The sequence below is a fragment of the Lissotriton vulgaris genome, chromosome 1_1, assembly GCF_964263255.1.
Source record: "Lissotriton vulgaris chromosome 1_1, aLisVul1.2, whole genome shotgun sequence".
In the NCBI taxonomy this organism is placed as follows: domain Eukaryota; kingdom Metazoa; phylum Chordata; class Amphibia; order Caudata; family Salamandridae; genus Lissotriton; species Lissotriton vulgaris.
In genome coordinates this window covers 166,426,215-166,447,531 of record NC_141685.1, presented here as the reverse complement: position 1 = coordinate 166,447,531, position 21,317 = coordinate 166,426,215, and the positions used below count along the sequence as shown (strand labels likewise).

Below are 21,317 nucleotides of genomic sequence, written 5' to 3'. Positions count from 1 at the left end.
AGAGTGGTCTGCTGTGGGTTTTTTCAGAACGGCGGTTATCTGTCCAGACTTGAGGTAGTCTGGTATGCTGCCTTGAATTAATGAATCATTTACTATTTTGGTGGGAGAAGAGAGGTTTTAATCTCAATTAAGAAATTTGAAGGAAGCGGATCGCTGAAGTGCTTTGAAGGTTTAAGTGTTGACAGGATTTTTAGTATGGTTGTTTCATCAAAGGATTTGAATGAACACCATGCAGCAATATTTTTGGGGGTGTGTGTAGGACGCTCAGGCCACACAGGTGGGTGGGGACTGACGTGTGAAAGCATCGGGGGGAGATCCAATGCAGTCTTTAAGTCACTTTCAATTTTGTTCGTCTTTCCCAGGAAGAAGGCGGCAAGTTCTTCGCAGTTAGGCTGCAGATAAGACCCAGAAAGTAGGTTGGGTTTCCTGTTAGATTGCAATTTAACGAGTTCAAACAGTTTTTAGGTCGATTCCTGGCATTGTTTAGCAGTTTCCTAAGGAAGTTTGCTTTTGAGCTATGCATGCGTTTGTTTCTTAAATGATTCTTAGAGATCTCAGGTGCTGGAGGTGTTCGAGCAAGGAAGAGAATCTCCATGACACTTCACTCAATCTTAGATTGCATCTTTCAGCGTTTAGACTACCACTGTACCAAGATGAGAGTAACATTGTGTGCTTGCTTCACGCAGAAAAAGGTAATCCATGGCTAAGGGCACCACATTTTCAGAGTGGAAAGAGGGGAGGGACCGGGGTACTGAATGCTCACGTGGGGGGAAGCTGAGGGGAGATGAGGAGAAGGGGGTATGGTCAGATGAAGGAAGGAAGGAAGGAAGGGACGGGGCAAATCATGGGGTGGCTAGAGGAAAGTTCGATGACTCCGTTCTACAAAGACAGCCCATTAAACAGCAGCATAATGACAGAAGATGTCAAGAGAGAAGGTACTCTTTCTGTTTTAGGCTATCCAGCGTTATATGCATGCGATTACTAGGTGGAAAACAGAAAATCCTGAGGAGAGGGCTCAGCTGCGAAAAATAAAAAAGGGGAAGTTGAAATACATTAGCTCAAACTAGATTATGCAATTAGGAAGATAGAATCCAGATTAGAGGAATAGTGGGGATAGCCTATTGCATTACCACACTCCTGAGGCGGAAAGCCAGGAGGCAGTTAATTTTAAAATTGTTTGTATTTCACTATTCCTGTGTTATTAAAGTTCACGTACCCCATGGAATCTTGACGCTTTTGTTAAAGCGGACCTAGGCTGTTGTCATCTGGCGTGGAACGCTGCTCACCAGCACCTCACCCAGCCCGTAGGCCACGCCCCCTTCGGAGGCCACGCCCACCGTCCATCTCTAAAAAGGGGCACTGAATACGAGCGCTGCCATTTGCATTACCACACTCCTGAGGCGGAAAGCCGGGGGGGCAGTTCATTTTAAAATTGTTTGTATTTCACTATTCCTGTGTGTTTAAAATTCACTTACCCCATGGAATCTTGACGCTTTTGTTAAAGCGGACCTAGGCTGTTGTCATCTGGCGTGGAAAGCTGCTCACCAGCGCCTCACCCAGCCCGCCGGCCACGCCCCCTTCGGAGGCCACGCCCACCGCCCATCTCTACAAAGGGGCGCTGAATACGAGCGCTGCCATTTGCATTACCACACTCCCGAGGCGGAAAGCCGGGAGGCAGTTCATTTTAAAATTGTTTGTATTTCACTATTCCTGTGTTTTTAAAGTTCACTTACCCCATGGAATCTTGACGCTTTTGTTAAAGCGGACCTAGGCTGTTGTCATCTGGCGTGGAACGCTGCTCACCAGCGTCTCGCCCAGCCCGCAGGCCACGCTCCCTTCGGAGGCCACCCCCACCGTCCAGCTATTTCTTCTGCTTTAAATTATGTGTCTCCCCCGGAAGCGCAGCGGACGAGCGCAGCGGGCGCGACGATGGCACGCCAAAGGCGCACCTAAGGAAAGCCCGTCTGCGCCCGTCCGCGACCGACCGGGACTAGGGGCTGGTCACTCTGCCTCTCTTATTCAATATTCTTCTGCGCAACTGATCGATCTCCAAGGCCCGTGGCCATTAGAAGACACTGTATCAGCCCGAATCATCAGGCTTGGCCTTTCCACACCTTGTGTTCTCTCCCACTCTTGCCCGCCTCCCCTGCCTTTGACTAGCGGCCCCACTACTTCTTTGCCTACGGGTCCCTCTTGTACATCTGTCTCCGCAATGTACCTTAATACTAGATCGGCAGTTAAACATCAGCACGATCTCTTTACGCTATTGGACTCACGCAAACCTGATCGCTAGGCGTGTACTTAAGAGAGGTAAACTGCTTGTTCTTCCTTCGTAGCTGCCAGTCGACCGGTGCATGCGCTTTGTGCACTTCAGGAATCGAGCTGCTGCTCGTTTTTAAGATAACCTTGTCTAATATTTTATTTCAGCTTAAGTTAATTTTCCCCTGTTTTTAATAGCGCTGACAGCGCCTGGCCCGTACTTGCACTCTAACTTGAGGGAAACTCACCGCTGTTTGGCGGGTCCGCTTCCCGGCGCAGTTCCGCTTTGTAGCGCCATCTTGGGTGTGGATGGTGCCGAGTCTTAGCGCTGATTGGTAGGCATAGCGCTCTAGTCGCCAGTAGGACGCTAGGCGTGTACTTAAGTGAGTCATGCTGACGCGCAGCGGATACGCGCTGCGGGGACGCCAGACTGACACCGGAGTTACGCCAGAGTTCAGCCCGTCTGCTCCCGTCCGCGCTGAGGACGGGCTGCAGGACGTGCTGGACCCTGGGACTCCCGACTTATCCTTTTCCTCCACCCGGGATGATTTGTTTCGCAACCTGCTGTCACTGAGACCTCCTGCGCACTTCTGTCATCATCAGCTCAGACCGGAGGTACTGCTTCAGGCGCGTGCGTGTCCTTCTTGTAAACTATCTTTTAATTTTCCCAGTCAGGCTTGTAGGCATTCTGCTCCTCCTGCGTCTGTTGGTTATATCTCCCAATCCAAACAGGGCTTTTTGATCAATGCACGCTCTTTGATCAGACACGGGATCGAATTTCATGACTTTGTTAGCACGAGGCATCCGGACTGGGTCTTTGTTACCGAGACTTGGGCCTCTGACTCCTCTGGTCATGACCTTCTCTTGGCCATACCTGAAGGGTACACCTTCCTGAGGTTAGATAGAGAACGTTGTAGAGGTGGTGGAATAGCTATTCTTTTTAAATCCACACTCTCCTGTACCATAAAACCCCTATCGGTTCCTACTGACCCCTTCGAGGCCCTATATTTCTGTATTGTACATGCTCCATCGAGCTCTTTTTCTGGTATTCTACTTTATAGGCCTCCCGGTTCCAGAGTTAACTTCTGCCCAGAACTCTTTAGAATTTTGGAACCCTACTTTGGTAGACCACATCTTACCATTTTGGGGGATATTAATTTTCATTTAGAGGATATGGCCTCGAAAGATACCTCCTCCTTGCTTAATTCACTGGAGGCGTGCGACTTTGTCCAAAGAGTTCTCTACCCGACCCATAAGGCGGGGCACACCCTTGATGGGATTTTCTCTAACGACTCCAGATTAACTGTTGGAATGCCGGTACCGATTCCATGGTCCGACCACCTAGCAGTCCCATTGTCCCTAGACATCCCCTGCTCTGAAGTTGACTTGGGCACTGGCAAAAAATACTCTAAAAGGAGCTTCAGAAATTTCACAAATGAGGCTCTTGCCCCTTTTATTCTGAACACCAATATCACATCTCAGCGGAAGGTGGATGAGTCGGCTCAAGAACTCACCGATGCTATCACCAGAGCCGCAGATGAATTAGCCCCCCCTCTCTGAAATCTGTAGTTCGACAGAAGCCAACTGCCCCTTGGTTTTCAACTGACCTGAGGCTTCTTAGACAAAAATGCAGACAGAAGGAACGAGGATGGCGTAAATCCTGGGATTCCAAAGATCGAGAAGTCTATAAGAGCCTATTACGAGAGTATAAAAATAGAGTGATTAAGGAAAAACAGGACTATTTTACCAACTTAACCTGTTCTCTAACATCTTCTAAAGAGCTCTTCAAAATTGTGGATTCACTGTGCTCTCTCCAGGTACCAGACCCTGTGGTTGCTTCACAGGAGCTATGCAACAACATATCAGACTTCTTCTACAAAAAAATAGATGATATCTACATAGCTCTGCAATCACAGAGGAAATCTCTGAGTTCTGAGGACTCTTCTCGAATTAATCGGCTGGAATCTTGGAGCAGAGACACCCCCCAGTCCCTCAAACATTTCCCTGCTCTTTCTTTGGAGGGACTTAATAGCCTGTTGGACAAAACGAAATTGTCTTCCCCATTGGACCCAGTTCCTTTGAAACAACTAAAGAACTGTAGGGATATCATTCTTCCCCCGATGCTGGAAGTAATGAATGGAGCCTTGGAACAAGGCATCTTTCCATCACTCTGGAAGAAAGCCATTGTAAAGCCGCTGCTGAAAAAGACCACCCTAGACCCCGGAGTATTGAAGAACTTCAGACCCATCTCCCTTCTGCCGGCCCCTGCCAAGATGTTGGAGACCCATTTGAACCTTCACCTTTCTAATTTCCTCGATGCCTCAGGTTTCTTGGATGGGTCACAACATGGCTTTAGAAAGCTACATAGCACGGAGTCTGCCTTGACTAAGGTCATGGATAACATCCGCAGGAAAGTTGATCGGGGTCAAACCACCGTGCTGGTGCTGCTGGACCTTACAGCAGCATTCGACACCCTGTCTCCCCTTACTTTAACATCCAGGTTAAGGGAGGCAGGGGTAGAAGGACCGGCCCTCAGTCTCCTGAGCTCCTTCTTACATCAACGAGAGCAGCGTGTCATGCTAGGTGAGTACCTCTCCCCTGCTAAGTCTTTGCAATGTGGGGTGCCACAGGGGTCGGCATTGAGCCCGACCCTGTTCAATATCTACGTGGCCCCCCTTGCAAGACTAGTAAGATCTCAGGGGATGGAGGTAGTGTCGTATGCCGACGACACGCAGATTATGGTATCCCTGACCCACTCTGTGAATGAAGCCGCGTCAAACTTTAGGTCCTGCATGCAACTTGTTGCAGAGTGGATGATTTCCAACTCCCTAAAGTTGAACGGGGACAAGACAGAGGTCCTGGTCTTTGGCAAAGACCAGGGCATGTGGTCAGGTGAGTGGTGGCCTCCTTCTTTAGGCATCTGCCCCACACCTACACAATCTGCCAGGAACCTTGGTGTCATCTTTGACACCCAGCTCTCTATGGAGCTTCAGGTCAACAGAACGGTGGCTACCTGTTGGGGCGTCATCAGGACTCTGAAAAGGATTGTCCATTATCTTTCCCCACAGGCACGGAAACAGGTGGTGATCACCCTTGTTGGCTCAAGGCTCGATTACTGTAATTCACTGTACGTCGGGGCCAACAAGGGCCTTTTGCAGCGCCTGCAGGTCATACAAAATGCGGCAGCGCGTTTCGCTCTTGCCCTCCCTTGGTTGTCATCTATGACTTTGGCGAGGAAGAATCTCCATTGGCTCCCTATTCCCTCAAGGATCACGTTCAAACTTCTCTGTCTAACATATAAGGCTTTAACTGCAGGTTCGGCTGATGCCCTTGGATCCCTACTTACTAGATATGTCCCGAACAGATGCCTACGCTCCAGTGAGCTCAACCAACTGGTAATTCCTCGAGCCAAGAAGGCTAGATGGGGGAGCAAAGCTTTTTCCATTCTTGCACCCCAGATGTGGAATTCACTCCCCCTTGAGATCAAGTCACTGCCTTCTCTTGACCTTTTCAGGAAGTCATTGAAAACTTGGCTTTTTATTAAAGCATACCAGTAAGCTCTGTTTCTGACTGCTGACAGCTAGTTATTTGATTTAGGCGCCTTGACGCCCATTGGGCTTAGCTGCGCATTACAAATGCCATTTCATTCATTCATTCATTCTTGTTCCTGACCGAGACCTGGTTTTCCGATAGCTCCCTTCCCTCCCTACTTGCAATGCTTCCCTCATCTTACTATGCCCTCCAAGTCGATCGCCCTCCCGGCAAGTCTGGAGGTGGAGTGGCATATATTTACAAAAAGGGGTGGTGAGGGACAGAGTCTCTGAATTAAGCAGAAAGCTCTCACCCAGTCAAAAGATCAGGGCTAGATCCAACACCGTTTTTTAGCTCACTGCACCATCCCAGTTTCAGAACCTGGCTGTATGCAAATTAGCCTGTTCCTGTCCCAGTGCATGATGGGAACAGGACAAACCAAACTACAGAAGCCAATTCTTACACTGGGAAGGAAACAAGCTCCCGGGGACCGGTTTCTGGCATTACAGCCGTCTTCGGCCCGGTTTGCTTGAATCCTGATGGTGCAATGAGCAAGGGTCTCACATCTGAGAATACCCTTCCACGCTTAGGGTGGACAAAAATATTTACAAAAAGGGGTGGTGAGGGACAGAGTCTCTGAATTAAGCAGAAAGCTCTCACCCAGTCAAAAGATCAGGGCTAGATCCAACACCGTTTTTTAGCTCACTGCACCATCCCAGTTTCAGAACCTGGCTGTATGCAAATTAGCCTGTTCCTGTCCCAGTGCATGATGGGAACAGGACAAACCAAACTACAGAAGCCAATTCTTACACTGGGAAGGAAACAAGCTCCCGGGGACCGGTTTCTGGCATTACAGCCGTCTTCGGCCCGGTTTGCTTGAATCCTGATGGTGCAATGAGCAAGGGTCTCACATCTGAGAATACCCTTCCACGCTTAGGGTGGACAAAAATATTTACAAAAAGGGGTGGTGAGGGACAGAGTCTCTGAATTAAGCAGAAAGCTCTCACCCAGTCAAAAGATCAGGGCTAGATCCAACACCGTTTTTTAGCTCACTGCACCATCCCAGTTTCAGAACCTGGCTGTATGCAAATTAGCCTGTTCCTGTCCCAGTGCATGATGGGAACAGGACAAACCAAACTACAGAAGCCAATTCTTACACTGGGAAGGAAACAAGCTCCCGGGGACCGGTTTCTGGCATTACAGCCGTCTTCGGCCCGGTTTGCTTGAATCCTGATGGTGCAATGAGCAAGGGTCTCACATCTGAGAATACCCTTCCACGCTTAGGGTGGACAAAAATATTTACAAAAAGGGGTGGTGAGGGACAGAGTCTCTGAATTAAGCAGAAAGCTCTCACCCAGTCAAAAGATCAGGGCTAGATCCAACACCGTTTTTTAGCTCACTGCACCATCCCAGTTTCAGAACCTGGCTGTATGCAAATTAGCCTGTTCCTGTCCCAGTGCATGATGGGAACAGGACAAACCAAACTACAGAAGCCAATTCTTACACTGGGAAGGAAACAAGCTCCCGGGGACCGGTTTCTGGCATTACAGCCGTCTTCGGCCCGGTTTGCTTGAATCCTGATGGTGCAATGAGCAAGGGTCTCACATCTGAGAATACCCTTCCACGCTTAGGGTGGACAAAAATATTTACAAAAAGGGGTGGTGAGGGACAGAGTCTCTGAATTAAGCAGAAAGCTCTCACCCAGTCAAAAGATCAGGGCTAGATCCAACACCGTTTTTTAGCTCACTGCACCATCCCAGTTTCAGAACCTGGCTGTATGCAAATTAGCCTGTTCCTGTCCCAGTGCATGATGGGAACAGGACAAACCAAACTACAGAAGCCAATTCTTACACTGGGAAGGAAACAAGCTCCCGGGGACCGGTTTCTGGCATTACAGCCGTCTTCGGCCCGGTTTGCTTGAATCCTGATGGTGCAATGAGCAAGGGTCTCACATCTGAGAATACCCTTCCACGCTTAGGGTGGACAAAAATATTTACAAAAAGGGGTGGTGAGGGACAGAGTCTCTGAATTAAGCAGAAAGCTCTCACCCAGTCAAAAGATCAGGGCTAGATCCAACACCGTTTTTTAGCTCACTGCACCATCCCAGTTTCAGAACCTGGCTGTATGCAAATTAGCCTGTTCCTGTCCCAGTGCATGATGGGAACAGGACAAACCAAACTACAGAAGCCAATTCTTACACTGGGAAGGAAACAAGCTCCCGGGGACCGGTTTCTGGCATTACAGCCGTCTTCGGCCCGGTTTGCTTGAATCCTGATGGTGCAATGAGCAAGGGTCTCACATCTGAGAATACCCTTCCACGCTTAGGGTGGACAAAAATATTTACAAAAAGGGGTGGTGAGGGACAGAGTCTCTGAATTAAGCAGAAAGCTCTCACCCAGTCAAAAGATCAGGGCTAGATCCAACACCGTTTTTTAGCTCACTGCACCATCCCAGTTTCAGAACCTGGCTGTATGCAAATTAGCCTGTTCCTGTCCCAGTGCATGATGGGAACAGGACAAACCAAACTACAGAAGCCAATTCTTACACTGGGAAGGAAACAAGCTCCCGGGGACCGGTTTCTGGCATTACAGCCGTCTTCGGCCCGGTTTGCTTGAATCCTGATGGTGCAATGAGCAAGGGTCTCACATCTGAGAATACCCTTCCACGCTTAGGGTGGACAAAAATATTTACAAAAAGGGGTGGTGAGGGACAGAGTCTCTGAATTAAGCAGAAAGCTCTCACCCAGTCAAAAGATCAGGGCTAGATCCAACACCGTTTTTTAGCTCACTGCACCATCCCAGTTTCAGAACCTGGCTGTATGCAAATTAGCCTGTTCCTGTCCCAGTGCATGATGGGAACAGGACAAACCAAACTACAGAAGCCAATTCTTACACTGGGAAGGAAACAAGCTCCCGGGGACCGGTTTCTGGCATTACAGCCGTCTTCGGCCCGGTTTGCTTGAATCCTGATGGTGCAATGAGCAAGGGTCTCACATCTGAGAATACCCTTCCACGCTTAGGGTGGACAAAAATATTTACAAAAAGGGGTGGTGAGGGACAGAGTCTCTGAATTAAGCAGAAAGCTCTCACCCAGTCAAAAGATCAGGGCTAGATCCAACACCGTTTTTTAGCTCACTGCACCATCCCAGTTTCAGAACCTGGCTGTATGCAAATTAGCCTGTTCCTGTCCCAGTGCATGATGGGAACAGGACAAACCAAACTACAGAAGCCAATTCTTACACTGGGAAGGAAACAAGCTCCCGGGGACCGGTTTCTGGCATTACAGCCGTCTTCGGCCCGGTTTGCTTGAATCCTGATGGTGCAATGAGCAAGGGTCTCACATCTGAGAATACCCTTCCACGCTTAGGGTGGACAAAAATATTTACAAAAAGGGGTGGTGAGGGACAGAGTCTCTGAATTAAGCAGAAAGCTCTCACCCAGTCAAAAGATCAGGGCTAGATCCAACACCGTTTTTTAGCTCACTGCACCATCCCAGTTTCAGAACCTGGCTGTATGCAAATTAGCCTGTTCCTGTCCCAGTGCATGATGGGAACAGGACAAACCAAACTACAGAAGCCAATTCTTACACTGGGAAGGAAACAAGCTCCCGGGGACCGGTTTCTGGCATTACAGCCGTCTTCGGCCCGGTTTGCTTGAATCCTGATGGTGCAATGAGCAAGGGTCTCACATCTGAGAATACCCTTCCACGCTTAGGGTGGACAAAAATATTTACAAAAAGGGGTGGTGAGGGACAGAGTCTCTGAATTAAGCAGAAAGCTCTCACCCAGTCAAAAGATCAGGGCTAGATCCAACACCGTTTTTTAGCTCACTGCACCATCCCAGTTTCAGAACCTGGCTGTATGCAAATTAGCCTGTTCCTGTCCCAGTGCATGATGGGAACAGGACAAACCAAACTACAGAAGCCAATTCTTACACTGGGAAGGAAACAAGCTCCCGGGGACCGGTTTCTGGCATTACAGCCGTCTTCGGCCCGGTTTGCTTGAATCCTGATGGTGCAATGAGCAAGGGTCTCACATCTGAGAATACCCTTCCACGCTTAGGGTGGACAAAAATATTTACAAAAAGGGGTGGTGAGGGACAGAGTCTCTGAATTAAGCAGAAAGCTCTCACCCAGTCAAAAGATCAGGGCTAGATCCAACACCGTTTTTTAGCTCACTGCACCATCCCAGTTTCAGAACCTGGCTGTATGCAAATTAGCCTGTTCCTGTCCCAGTGCATGATGGGAACAGGACAAACCAAACTACAGAAGCCAATTCTTACACTGGGAAGGAAACAAGCTCCCGGGGACCGGTTTCTGGCATTACAGCCGTCTTCGGCCCGGTTTGCTTGAATCCTGATGGTGCAATGAGCAAGGGTCTCACATCTGAGAATACCCTTCCACGCTTAGGGTGGACAAAAATATTTACAAAAAGGGGTGGTGAGGGACAGAGTCTCTGAATTAAGCAGAAAGCTCTCACCCAGTCAAAAGATCAGGGCTAGATCCAACACCGTTTTTTAGCTCACTGCACCATCCCAGTTTCAGAACCTGGCTGTATGCAAATTAGCCTGTTCCTGTCCCAGTGCATGATGGGAACAGGACAAACCAAACTACAGAAGCCAATTCTTACACTGGGAAGGAAACAAGCTCCCGGGGACCGGTTTCTGGCATTACAGCCGTCTTCGGCCCGGTTTGCTTGAATCCTGATGGTGCAATGAGCAAGGGTCTCACATCTGAGAATACCCTTCCACGCTTAGGGTGGACAAAAATATTTACAAAAAGGGGTGGTGAGGGACAGAGTCTCTGAATTAAGCAGAAAGCTCTCACCCAGTCAAAAGATCAGGGCTAGATCCAACACCGTTTTTTAGCTCACTGCACCATCCCAGTTTCAGAACCTGGCTGTATGCAAATTAGCCTGTTCCTGTCCCAGTGCATGATGGGAACAGGACAAACCAAACTACAGAAGCCAATTCTTACACTGGGAAGGAAACAAGCTCCCGGGGACCGGTTTCTGGCATTACAGCCGTCTTCGGCCCGGTTTGCTTGAATCCTGATGGTGCAATGAGCAAGGGTCTCACATCTGAGAATACCCTTCCACGCTTAGGGTGGAGGTGGAGTGGCTTTGATTGCTCGTAAAGAAATTATCTTTCAACCTTTAGTTTTATCCCCTCTAGGTGCGTCAGACTGTCTAGTGGCCCGTTCACTTTCCTTTACCCCCCCACTTACCTGTGTTCTTATTTACCGGCCCCGATCTTCTCCCCAATTATTTCTTCCATCCTTCCAAGACTTGTTGGCTACCCTGGCAGTTATCCACTCGTCCATTGTTGTGCTTGGGGACTTCAATTTTTGGCCCTCCGACCCAGCAGAGTGCACAGCTTCCAGGGAATTCTCAGAGTCGCTCCGCTCTATTAATTTCACTTCCGCTGTTCACGTTCCTACTCACAATCTGGGCCATACCCTCTACGAAATCTGGTACCGAGATTGTCCGGTCTCCTCTCTATCCATATCCCCCTGCACTTGGTCCGATCATTTTCTTATCTCCTTTTCCCTGTCCTTTTGTTCAGTTCCCAAACCCCCCCAGTCAAAAATATTTGGGCACGCTCTTGGAACCGCGTGGATGTAGGTTCCTTGTCTGCCGCACTCTCCGCGTCCAGCCCGGATCTTTCAGGGCTGTCATCTCTAGAACAAGCGGAATCCATCAATGCTTGGTTGCGGGACGGCTGTAATTTAGTCGCCCCTCTAAAGCGTATTTCATCTAAGCGCTCCAAAGACGCAAACCGTTGGTTCAATGATGAATTGAAGATGCAAAAGCGTAATCTTCGCTGAGCGGAGCGGAGCTGGCGACAGACCTACTGCCCCACTTCAAGAAAACATTATATTACCCTTTCGGCCCTATATAAGAAAGCCATTTTGGAAATTAAAAAAGCTTATTTCTCCTCCAAAATTCAGTTTGCCGAAAATCGGCGCAAAGAAATGTTTGCCATCGTTCAAGATCTAGCATATTCTGACAGGGCCACACTCAAACCTTCCCCTTGACAGCTTCTTTGCGACTCCCTTAATTCTTTTTTTCTGGATAAAATCACCACGATCAGAGCCAACATCCCCCTCCCATCCCCTTCCATTATCAATCCTCACTGTCCCCCAGCCACTTCGCACCTGGATTCTATCCCACTTCTCACAACTGATTCCTTCTTGTCCCTCCTTCCCCTGGTTAAGTCTGGCTCCCCTTTGGATCCTTGCCCTGCTCATATCCTGAAACAGATTTACTCTTCATGCCCTTCACCACCCCTCACGTTCCTCAACAGTTCACTCTCCCAGGGTATTGTCACTTCTTCACTTAAATCCGCGGTCATTTTACCCATCCTAAAAAAACCTGGAGCCGATCCTTCGGTTTCAGCCAATTACCGCCCTATTTCACTCCTCCCTTTTCTGGCCAAGATACTGGAACGCCATGTAGTAAGAACTATGAGCTCCTTTGTGGAAAGGCACAGTGTCTTAGCCCCCAGGCAGGCCGGCTTCCGCCCTGCTCACTCTACGGAGTCCGTGGTTCTATCGATCTTGGACAACCTCAGGGAGGGTTTGGACACGAATCAGCCCCAGGCCCTGGTCCTCCTTGATCTCTCCGCCGCGTTCGACACGGTGGATCATGCCATCTTACTTTCCCGTGTCGGAGCGGCGGGAATCGGGGGTGCGGCCCTGGTCTGGTTGTCCTCCTTCCTGAGCGGACGCTTTCAAGCAGTTCGCTTGGGGGATTATTCTGCCGACTTCCGGCCTGTACAGTGCGGGGTTCCCCAAGGATCCTCCCTTTCCCCATTGTTATTCAATTTGTACCATGCCCCTCTGATTTTTGCTTTACGGCAGCTGGAGGTCTCTGTGTACAATTACGCGGATGACCTCCAGCTTATTTTTTCTTTATCCTCCTCCCCTGCTTCAATATCTAACTTCCACTCTGTTATGACCTTCATTCAGGACTGGATGAATCACAACCACCTGAAACTCAATCCTGACAAAACGGAATTGGTGTTGACAGGTGGTTGCTCCAGTCCATGGTCTTCTCTTTTTTGGCCCCCTTCTTTAGGTCCCCCACCCACCCCCTCCTCCTCTGTTAAAACTCTTGGTTTTAAACTTAATGATCAACTTTCTCTTCATTCTCAAGTCAGTGCAGCCGTATCTTCAGCTTTTCTTTCCCTCCGTACAATACGCAAAGTCTCCCGTTTTTTTTCTCCTGCTGCTCTTAAACTCATACTCCTGGCGATGGTGACGTCCCGCTTGGACTACAGCAATGCCCTTTACTGTGGCATGCCGGCGTACCTCGTGAGGCGTCTCCAATTGGTTCAGAACCAGGCGGCCCACCTCGTTTTTAACTTACCCAAATCTCATCATGTTACTCCTCTTTTTAAATCCTTACACTGGCTCCCCGTACAGCAACGTGCCCTGTTTAAACTGGGCTGTATCATTTTCAATGTTTGATCCGGTTCTGCCCCTGCATTCATTGGTTCTGCAATTCATGCTTACACCCCGTCTAGGGAATTGCGTTCATCTACCCAACAACTTTTCTTAGTCTCCCGTTTCAAACGTAAAAAATGTTCTCTACCTTGGCTCCTGTCTTTTGGAACTCTCTCCCGTTCCACCTTCGATCTTGTCCCCAGTACTCACTTTTTCGCAAAGCCCTTAAAACTTTTCTTTTTTCCCAGGCCTTCCCCGCTTAACTCTTCCTCATTTCCCTAGTCAGTCTTTCTGCCATTTGGGTTTGTAGTATTGCATAGCGCCATGAAACCGCTGGGTGTACGTGCGCTCTAGAAATATTTTTAAACTCAAACTCAAACTCATAGGATGAACAGTCGCCTAGGATGCACTTGGAAATTCGGTAGACCGAGCCAGTCTGGAAATCTAAGCAGAATTAGTAAACAACATCATTCTAAGATGGCCGCCACGTGGAAATACTTTGAAGCTATAGAACATGATAGTTCTTCTTTCATGTACATAAGAAGGACATGCTAAATCCTATGTCGATATCTATATTCCTAGAGTCTTAGAGGCGTCCCCATTTTAGATTGGGCAGGGACTTTATATGGGGAGAGGATTGATACATGATGCAGGGCCTACAAGGCCCAGATAGAGACCCTTTATGCCACAAGGGCCCCAAACACAATCAGCGCACAAAAGGCCCCCAATAACCAGGCCTTGAGACAACAGCCAGGGGAATCCTCCTGGAAAAAGAGTTAGTAGTTAGTAGTGAATGGAGCAAGGCACCTCTGTGAACAATAGGATTTGATGTATGGCACAACTTCCTGATGCCCACCTTGCTGTCTTGAGTGTTCCTGATCCATCTTTTACTCCAAGAGTTGTTTTTGTTTTAACAAAACTTTGACCATATGCATCTACCTAAAGCTGTAACTAGTATATGTGTGCTATGCGAGTGCTCATTTTTGCAAAGTTACTCTATGAACACCTTTGCTGAAATAAATAACATTGTGGCATTTTCAAAGAAACTTTTATGCAAATATCTCTGTATGGCTAAATGTGTCTTAAATATGTCTTGATAAGTTTAAACAATAGCAATAAATGAGATGCTTTTACAATCAACTAAAAATTGTATATGCATATTCCGGTATTTTCCATATAAGTAATTTAAATCTCTTTACATCCAACAGAAAACAATCCTTGATTGCACAAAATGTTTAGGAATAATGAAGATAATACTGTAAATCTGCAAAAGCAAAGTCGGAACATTGAGTTTCAGTATTCAGGAAAACATAAGTGCCCTCAGAGGCAGCCGAACCTGAACATAAACTGAAAGATCTTGGAAGTACCGTCAAGGGCAATTCGGTGTTTCTACGAGTCTCAGCTGTGCACCTCCGTGCCTCAAGATGAAGAAATTACCTCTAGAAAATGAAGGCAACACTGATCAACCACTTCTTGTGTAAACATATCCAATACCAGCTCTGATCATGAGGTGGTTACAGCAGTACTCTGCTTCCTAAAGTGACATCAGACCACCAGTCAGAGCTAGAGGTGTATTTTAAACTCTTTCAGGCCATTCCATAGCAATCAGCGAAAAGCACAGTTAAATGAAAGTTAAAGGAAATGGGGGTTCTGCTATATAAAACACAGAGTAAATTTACCAAGCCTAAAACTGCATCAGAGAACACACACAGGGGAAAAGTCATACAAATGCAATGAATGTCTGAAGAGCTTCAGCAAACACACACAGGGGAAAACCATATCATTGCAGTGAATGTGGAAGTAGTTTTACAGAAGTCATGAGTCATCAGCGAACACACAATGGGGAAAAAACATTCAAGTGCAATGAATGTGGGAAGAGATTTATATATTTATCAGACCTAAAACAGCATCAGAGAACACACACTGGAAAAAAACCATATCCTTGCAGTGAATGTCTGAAGAGCTTCAGTCTATTATCAGACCTAAAACGGCATCAGAGAACACACACTGGAGAAAAACCATATCATTGCAGTGAATGTCTGAAGCGCTTTAATCAATTATCACACCTAAAACAGCATCAGAGAACACACACCGGAGAAAAAACATATAATTGCAGTGAATGTCTGAAGACCTTTCGTCTATTATCAGACCTTAAACAGCATCAGAGAACACACACCGGAGAAAAACCATATCCTTGCAGTGAATGTCTGAAGAGCTTCAGTCTATTATCAGACCTAAAACGGCATCAGAGAACACACACTGGAGAAAAACCATATCCTTGCAGTGAATGTCTGAAGAGCTTCAGTCTATTATCAGGCCTAAAACGGCATCAGAGAACACACACTGGAGAAAAACCATATCCTTGCAGTGAATGTCTGAAGAGCTTTAGTCGATTAACAAACTTAAAACGGCATCAGAAAACACACACAGGGGAAAAACCATATCCTTGCAGTGAATGTCTGAAGAGCTTTAATCAATTATCGCACCTAAAACAGCATCAGAGAACACACACAGGGGAAAAACCATACCATTGCAGTGAATGTGGAAGTAGTTTTAGTTCCTCTTCAGGATTAATGTATCATCAACAAACACACACAGGGGAAAAACCATACCATTGCAGTGAATGTGGAAGTAGTTTTAGTGACTCATCAACATTAAAGGTTCATCAACGAACACACACTGGAGAAAAACCATACCATTGCAGTGAATGTCTGAAGAGCTTCAGTCTATTATCAGGTCTAAAACCGCATCAGAGAACACACACTGGAGAAAAACCATATCCTTGCAGTGAATGTTTGAAGAGCTTCAGTCTATTATCAGACCTAAAACGGCATCAGAAAACACACACAGGGGAAAAACCATATCATTGCAGTGAATGTCTGAAGCGCTTTAATCGATTATCACACCTAAAACAGCATCAGAGAACACACACCGGAGAAAAACCATATAATTGCAGTGAATGTCTGAAGAGCTTTAGTCAATTAACAAACTTAAAACAGCATCAGAAAACACACACAGGGGAAAAACCATACCATTGCAGTGAATGTCTGAAGAGTTTTTATAACTTATGGCAGCTAAAGCAGCATCAGAGAACACACACAGGGGGAAAACCATACCATTGCAGTGAATGTGGAAGTAGTTTTAGTTCCTCTTCAGGATTAATGTATCATCAGCGAACACACACAGGGGAAAAACCATACCATTGCAGTGAATGTGGAAGTAGTTTTAGTGACTCATCAACATTAAAGGTTCATCAACGAACACACACTGGAGAAAAACGGTATCCTTGCAGTGAATGTCTGAAGAGCTTTAGTCACTTAACAAACTTAAAACAGCATCAGAAAACACACACTGGGGAATAACCATTCCAGTGCAAAGAATGTGGGAAGAGATTTTGTCGCTTATCAGCCCTACATGGACATCAGCGAACACACACTGGAGAAAAACCATATCATGGCAGTGAACGTGCAAAAAGCTCTTGTCAGTCTTCAAACCTAAAAAAAAATCAGCGAGCACTCCATCACCATCAATGAACATGTCTATTCTGTGCTATTGTTTATTTCCCTACAGCTAGGAAAAACATGAAATATCACGAAACCCATTGGGAGACTAGCACAAAGTGGACTAAAAGTAAAGAAACCTTGTTGGTTTTTATTCTGTGAGAGAGTTTTAACGAAAGAAATCCAAGAACACCGGACCATGTTGTTGTCATTTTATGCATCATTAATTGTTCTGCGACAGTGGCCAGAGAACTGTGTAGAAAAGCAATAGTGAAAGCAGCAGCTGTCTGGGTTAACCCTTGCAGTGCATGACATTTACCTTTGAAGCTCTGATGTAGAACTAATGAGGACACAAATTCTTCAGCCATGAAAATAATGATTACGTTTTAACTGTGAAACTATGTGACAACAATTACATTGATGTTACTCTTTTGGTCTGTCCTTACGATGTAGCAACTGTTATACAATTATGTTAAAAATTAGACAGTGCATCTATATAGAAATAGGCACTGGATGAATGTGGAAGTATGCCTGTATATCTTCAGTAGGGACCATGGACCAATTATGTGCTGAATGTTGATCATCTCTGTCGCAATTGCATTGCAAATGCTTTTTTTAGGTCTCGCACCTGCGATACAGGGCGAAAGCCCTGTCGCAGCGCGAGACCTATAGCTGTCGGCTCTGCTTACAAGGAGCCAAAAGGGAGACTAGAGATGGGCATGCGCAGCCTCAGGAATCGGATCAGGTCGCGCGCGCGTTCACCATCTCCTGTCTCCCTTGAAAGCCTCCAACGCACACAGCCACACCCCCCCTGCTTTCGCACACGCATGCGCACACACACTCACAAGCGTACACACAGAGAGACACCCACACGCACACACACAAGCGCACATACACGCACGCACACATAGAGAGACACACCACAACCCCTCCACTCCACCCCACCCCCCGGTGCTGCCATGTGAGACAGGGGATGGGCACGTGCAGGAGAATCCCCCATGTGAGCGCGCACGTTCACCCAGACGCCATGCACATCTCCTGTCCCACATTGGCAGCAAGTAGATAACACACAGACACACTTGCGCGCATGCACACACACACACCCTCCGCCCTCTCCCCCCTTAACTCACGGGGCTCTTGTCTCTGCATCACCTGGCTAACACAGGGCTTCCTTTGTTCATGGGAGCCCCGCAGGGCACTCCAGCTCCTCTGCCAGCACGATGCGGGGCTCTCCCCTTAGGCATGGGAGCCCCGCAGTGCTATCCGCTGGTCTTCACCCGGGACCCCTCCTGGGAGCCAGGACTTCAGCTGCCGCACTTCGCTTTGGCGCCGGGGCTCCCTTTTCCTAACAAATAGCGCACATGCGTGGGCAGCCCCCGCCCTCTCAGTCACAGCCCGGATACTGAGCTGCTTTCTGTTTCGCTGTCAGTGATCCGGTCCCCAAGGTACGTCGGGGCTCTTGGGAGCGCGGTAAATGATATATTTCTCATTTACTCCGGCAATAAATAGCCCGGGCCTGTGTTTTCATCGCAGCCAGCCCTAGGGACTCCCCGGTAAACGAGCGCCAGCTAACTGCGCTGTAATTACAGGTTTGTGCGGATTACTTGGTAAGCGACAAAAACAAGTCTCAAAGTATTTGCATGAGACAGCGAATCCCTGCGGAAGGTGGAAAGAGTGCTGGTCGAGGATGTTTGTCAAGGTGAGGAATCAGGGCAGAAAGTCAGCTGAACAAGTGCTGCTCACAAGAAGCAGACAGGCCCGCGTCGGCTGAGGCCTTCTGACAAACCCTTTGGGCTGGGGGGCGTATTCACAAATTAAGCAATGGGCGCTATGCATGACCCTGTAGCGCCTCGCTCAACACAAGGGCCATGTAGCGCCCCCTCCACCCCAGCGCGCACTCCTCAGTCACCCCCAGGTCTCTACTCACCATCAGCTCAGGGTCTCACTCTCTCATCCCTCTACTCACCATCGCCCCTCTCCGCCTCCAGGTCCTTCCAGCCCTGTAGCGCCTCGCTCAGCATTAGGGCCACGTAGTGCCCCCTGCGGGCATCGGGATCGGCCGCAGCACCTCCACCACCAGCCCACCCCCCCGGGAACAGCAGGAGAGGCTGGGCAACAGGCGACTGTGTAGAGCCACCAACGGGCACCCTCCGGGGGCCACTCTTCCGCGTGCTCCAGTCCTGACTCCCCTCCTTCCCATTCCAGAGAGCAGCGCAAGTTCAGCTGGGGCTCCAGGGAAGGCTGTACACACAAGGTACACACGCTACTACGGCCCGATGCCAGGCCTAAAGGCCACCAGGGAGGGGCACCGAAGCTTAAAGCGAAGAGCAATACGCAGTCCAGCCTCCTCTTGCAGACCCCAGTGCGGAGAAAAGAGCAGAGCTGTATTGGAGGGTATGGGGACCTCTGGGTAGGCATACAGAACAATTTCCAGGAGAGGCTAGTGGGGCTAGGTCAGCTGAGGGCCTCTTCTACAGCAGCCGCCTTCCTCTCATTTTCCAGTTCTGGCTGGTTAGAGAGCAGATTTACAGACAGCCAGGGATTCCTCACTGAAACCAGTTTCTACTTTTTCAGGAGGTGGTGTCTGTCAGTCTGCGTGAGCCCGAAAATAAAGGGCACATGAGGTCAAGGTCGGGGTCACCAAAGCTTACTGATGGGACTATTATATTTGTCACAGTGAGGGGAGCCAGGTAGCGTCGGCAGTAAATGATCTGTAAATCACTGCAGCACCAGAGCCATCAGAGGTAGCAATTTTCTCACTGACAGCCCTTTCAGTGGAGTTTTTCAGGCCCCGGTCCCTAGTTGCTTCCTTCTACCTCCTGTGCGTTTCATTGCTCAGCGAACTAATACATGTACCCACTGCAGGAATCTGTGTTAGACCCCAAAGTCACAGCGTCAAATATGTGCGTGTCTGCTCAGGTCATCAGCTTCCCAATGTCAATAATTCCTCTGTAATTCATCAGACACTGCACTTAACTATCCCCACGGCCAACCATACATATATATCAGTGTAATAAAATCCCATGTCTTCCTATAAGACAATGTATTGGAGGAAACATTTGCTCTATGTCTCAAGTCAGTACTGCTGCCCCATTCCTCCTTCCAAAGCTACTGCCCCGTTCCTTTCTCCCACATTCGCCCTATTCCTTCCCCCGGTTCCACTGTCCCATTCCTTCCCCTTAGTCATTCTGTCCTATTCCCTCCTCTCGGTACTACTGTCCCATTCCTTCCTCCCAAAGCTCCCAGTCGTTCGTTTCTCCCACATTCTGCCCTATTTCCTCTTCCCGGTGCTACTGTCCCATTACTTCCTCCTAGTCATTCTACCCTATTCCCTCCTTGCAGGGCTACTACCCCATTCTATCCTTGTTCTTTCTTTTAGCTCGTGTGCCTCTCACCCTGCTAAATACCTGCACCCCGACTCTCTGTTGCTCCCTTGTGTGCTTCTGTCTTTCGTATGCTTTTCTTATCGCGCTCCACTTTACTCTTTTCCATAGAGGTGATGCTTTTATTACTCCCTCTCTCCATTGCTTTACCAGACGTCGACTCTGCCCGGAAAAAGAGTTTGTAGTATCATCCGTTTCCAACACCTAGAGTGCATCTAAAGCAGCATCGATTTATTTCTCCTCAACCCGCGTACTGTAGTTCAGCACAATAGATCTCGCATTAGCAAGAGTTTAACCTATTGGCATTGTAAATGACAATGCCTCAGACTTAGGTTCTAAAAACCAAAACATAAAGAATAAAGGCATTGTCATTTACAAGTCTAATAGCTCAAACTCATGTAAATGCGAGACCTATTGCATTGCAAATCCTTGTTTATACACTGTTGGTATAAACATATATTTTTGATAACTCATTATACTTGGTTGTTCACAATTTGTCTTTTCCTAATTCAAAGGTCCACTTTGTTCTTCTATTTCCTCATTTTTTTTTTCACACTTGTAGAACAAATGATGATCATAGTCCGAATTTCCATCTATGATTAAACTTGGCCCTACGCCTGACTAGGAAAAACCCAGGCAACAACTGATCTCTGGACTGGTCGGATAGGATCTCCTTTTACTCCGAAGAAGATATCCCCTGTACCTGGCCTACCCTCGATCCTCAATTCACAGGTTGTTGCATATTCTTGCCCTCTGTCAACAGTACTCAGGTTATATCATTAACTTGGACAAGTCATTGATTTATGTCCTCAGTGGAGAGCCCCCACTTCTTCCCCCGGGCAGCAGCGCTGACATAGTCACGGGCGGTTTCCGCTATCTGGGCATTTATGTCATGGGGAACAAGGAAGTTTTCTATCAGAAGAATCTCCTGCCTCCCCTGCATCGCCTCCAGGCTGACATGCAGCACTGGAAGACACTGCCCCTTACTCCATTGGATAGAGCTGCCCTTTTTAAAATGAAGGCACTCCCCTGTTTCCTTTACGCCCTGCAGAACACGCCATATCCTGTCTCTGCCCACTACTTCCAGACGGTTGATTCTGAGGTCCACTCGCTACTATGGAATGGCGGCACGCCCGAATTGCCCTGACCAAACTTACACAAAGTTGGTATGACGGGGGTATTGCTCTCCCAGCGATTAAAG

General features: G+C 47.9%; 1 protein-coding gene across 1 annotated transcript in view; it reads left to right on the top strand.

The window, feature by feature from the left end:
- The window catches only part of LOC147738002 (uncharacterized), a 35,904-nt gene extending 15,185 nt beyond the window's left edge, over positions 1 to 20,719 (top strand). The window contains exons 3-4 of the mRNA XM_086925013.1: positions 15,130 to 16,524; positions 20,679 to 20,719. Coding sequence (XP_086781139.1) covers positions 15,130 to 16,524; positions 20,679 to 20,719 — 1,436 coding nt within the window. The remainder of the gene's footprint in view (positions 1 to 15,129; positions 16,525 to 20,678) is intronic.
- The last annotated feature ends 598 nt before the right edge of the window (positions 20,720 to 21,317 follow it).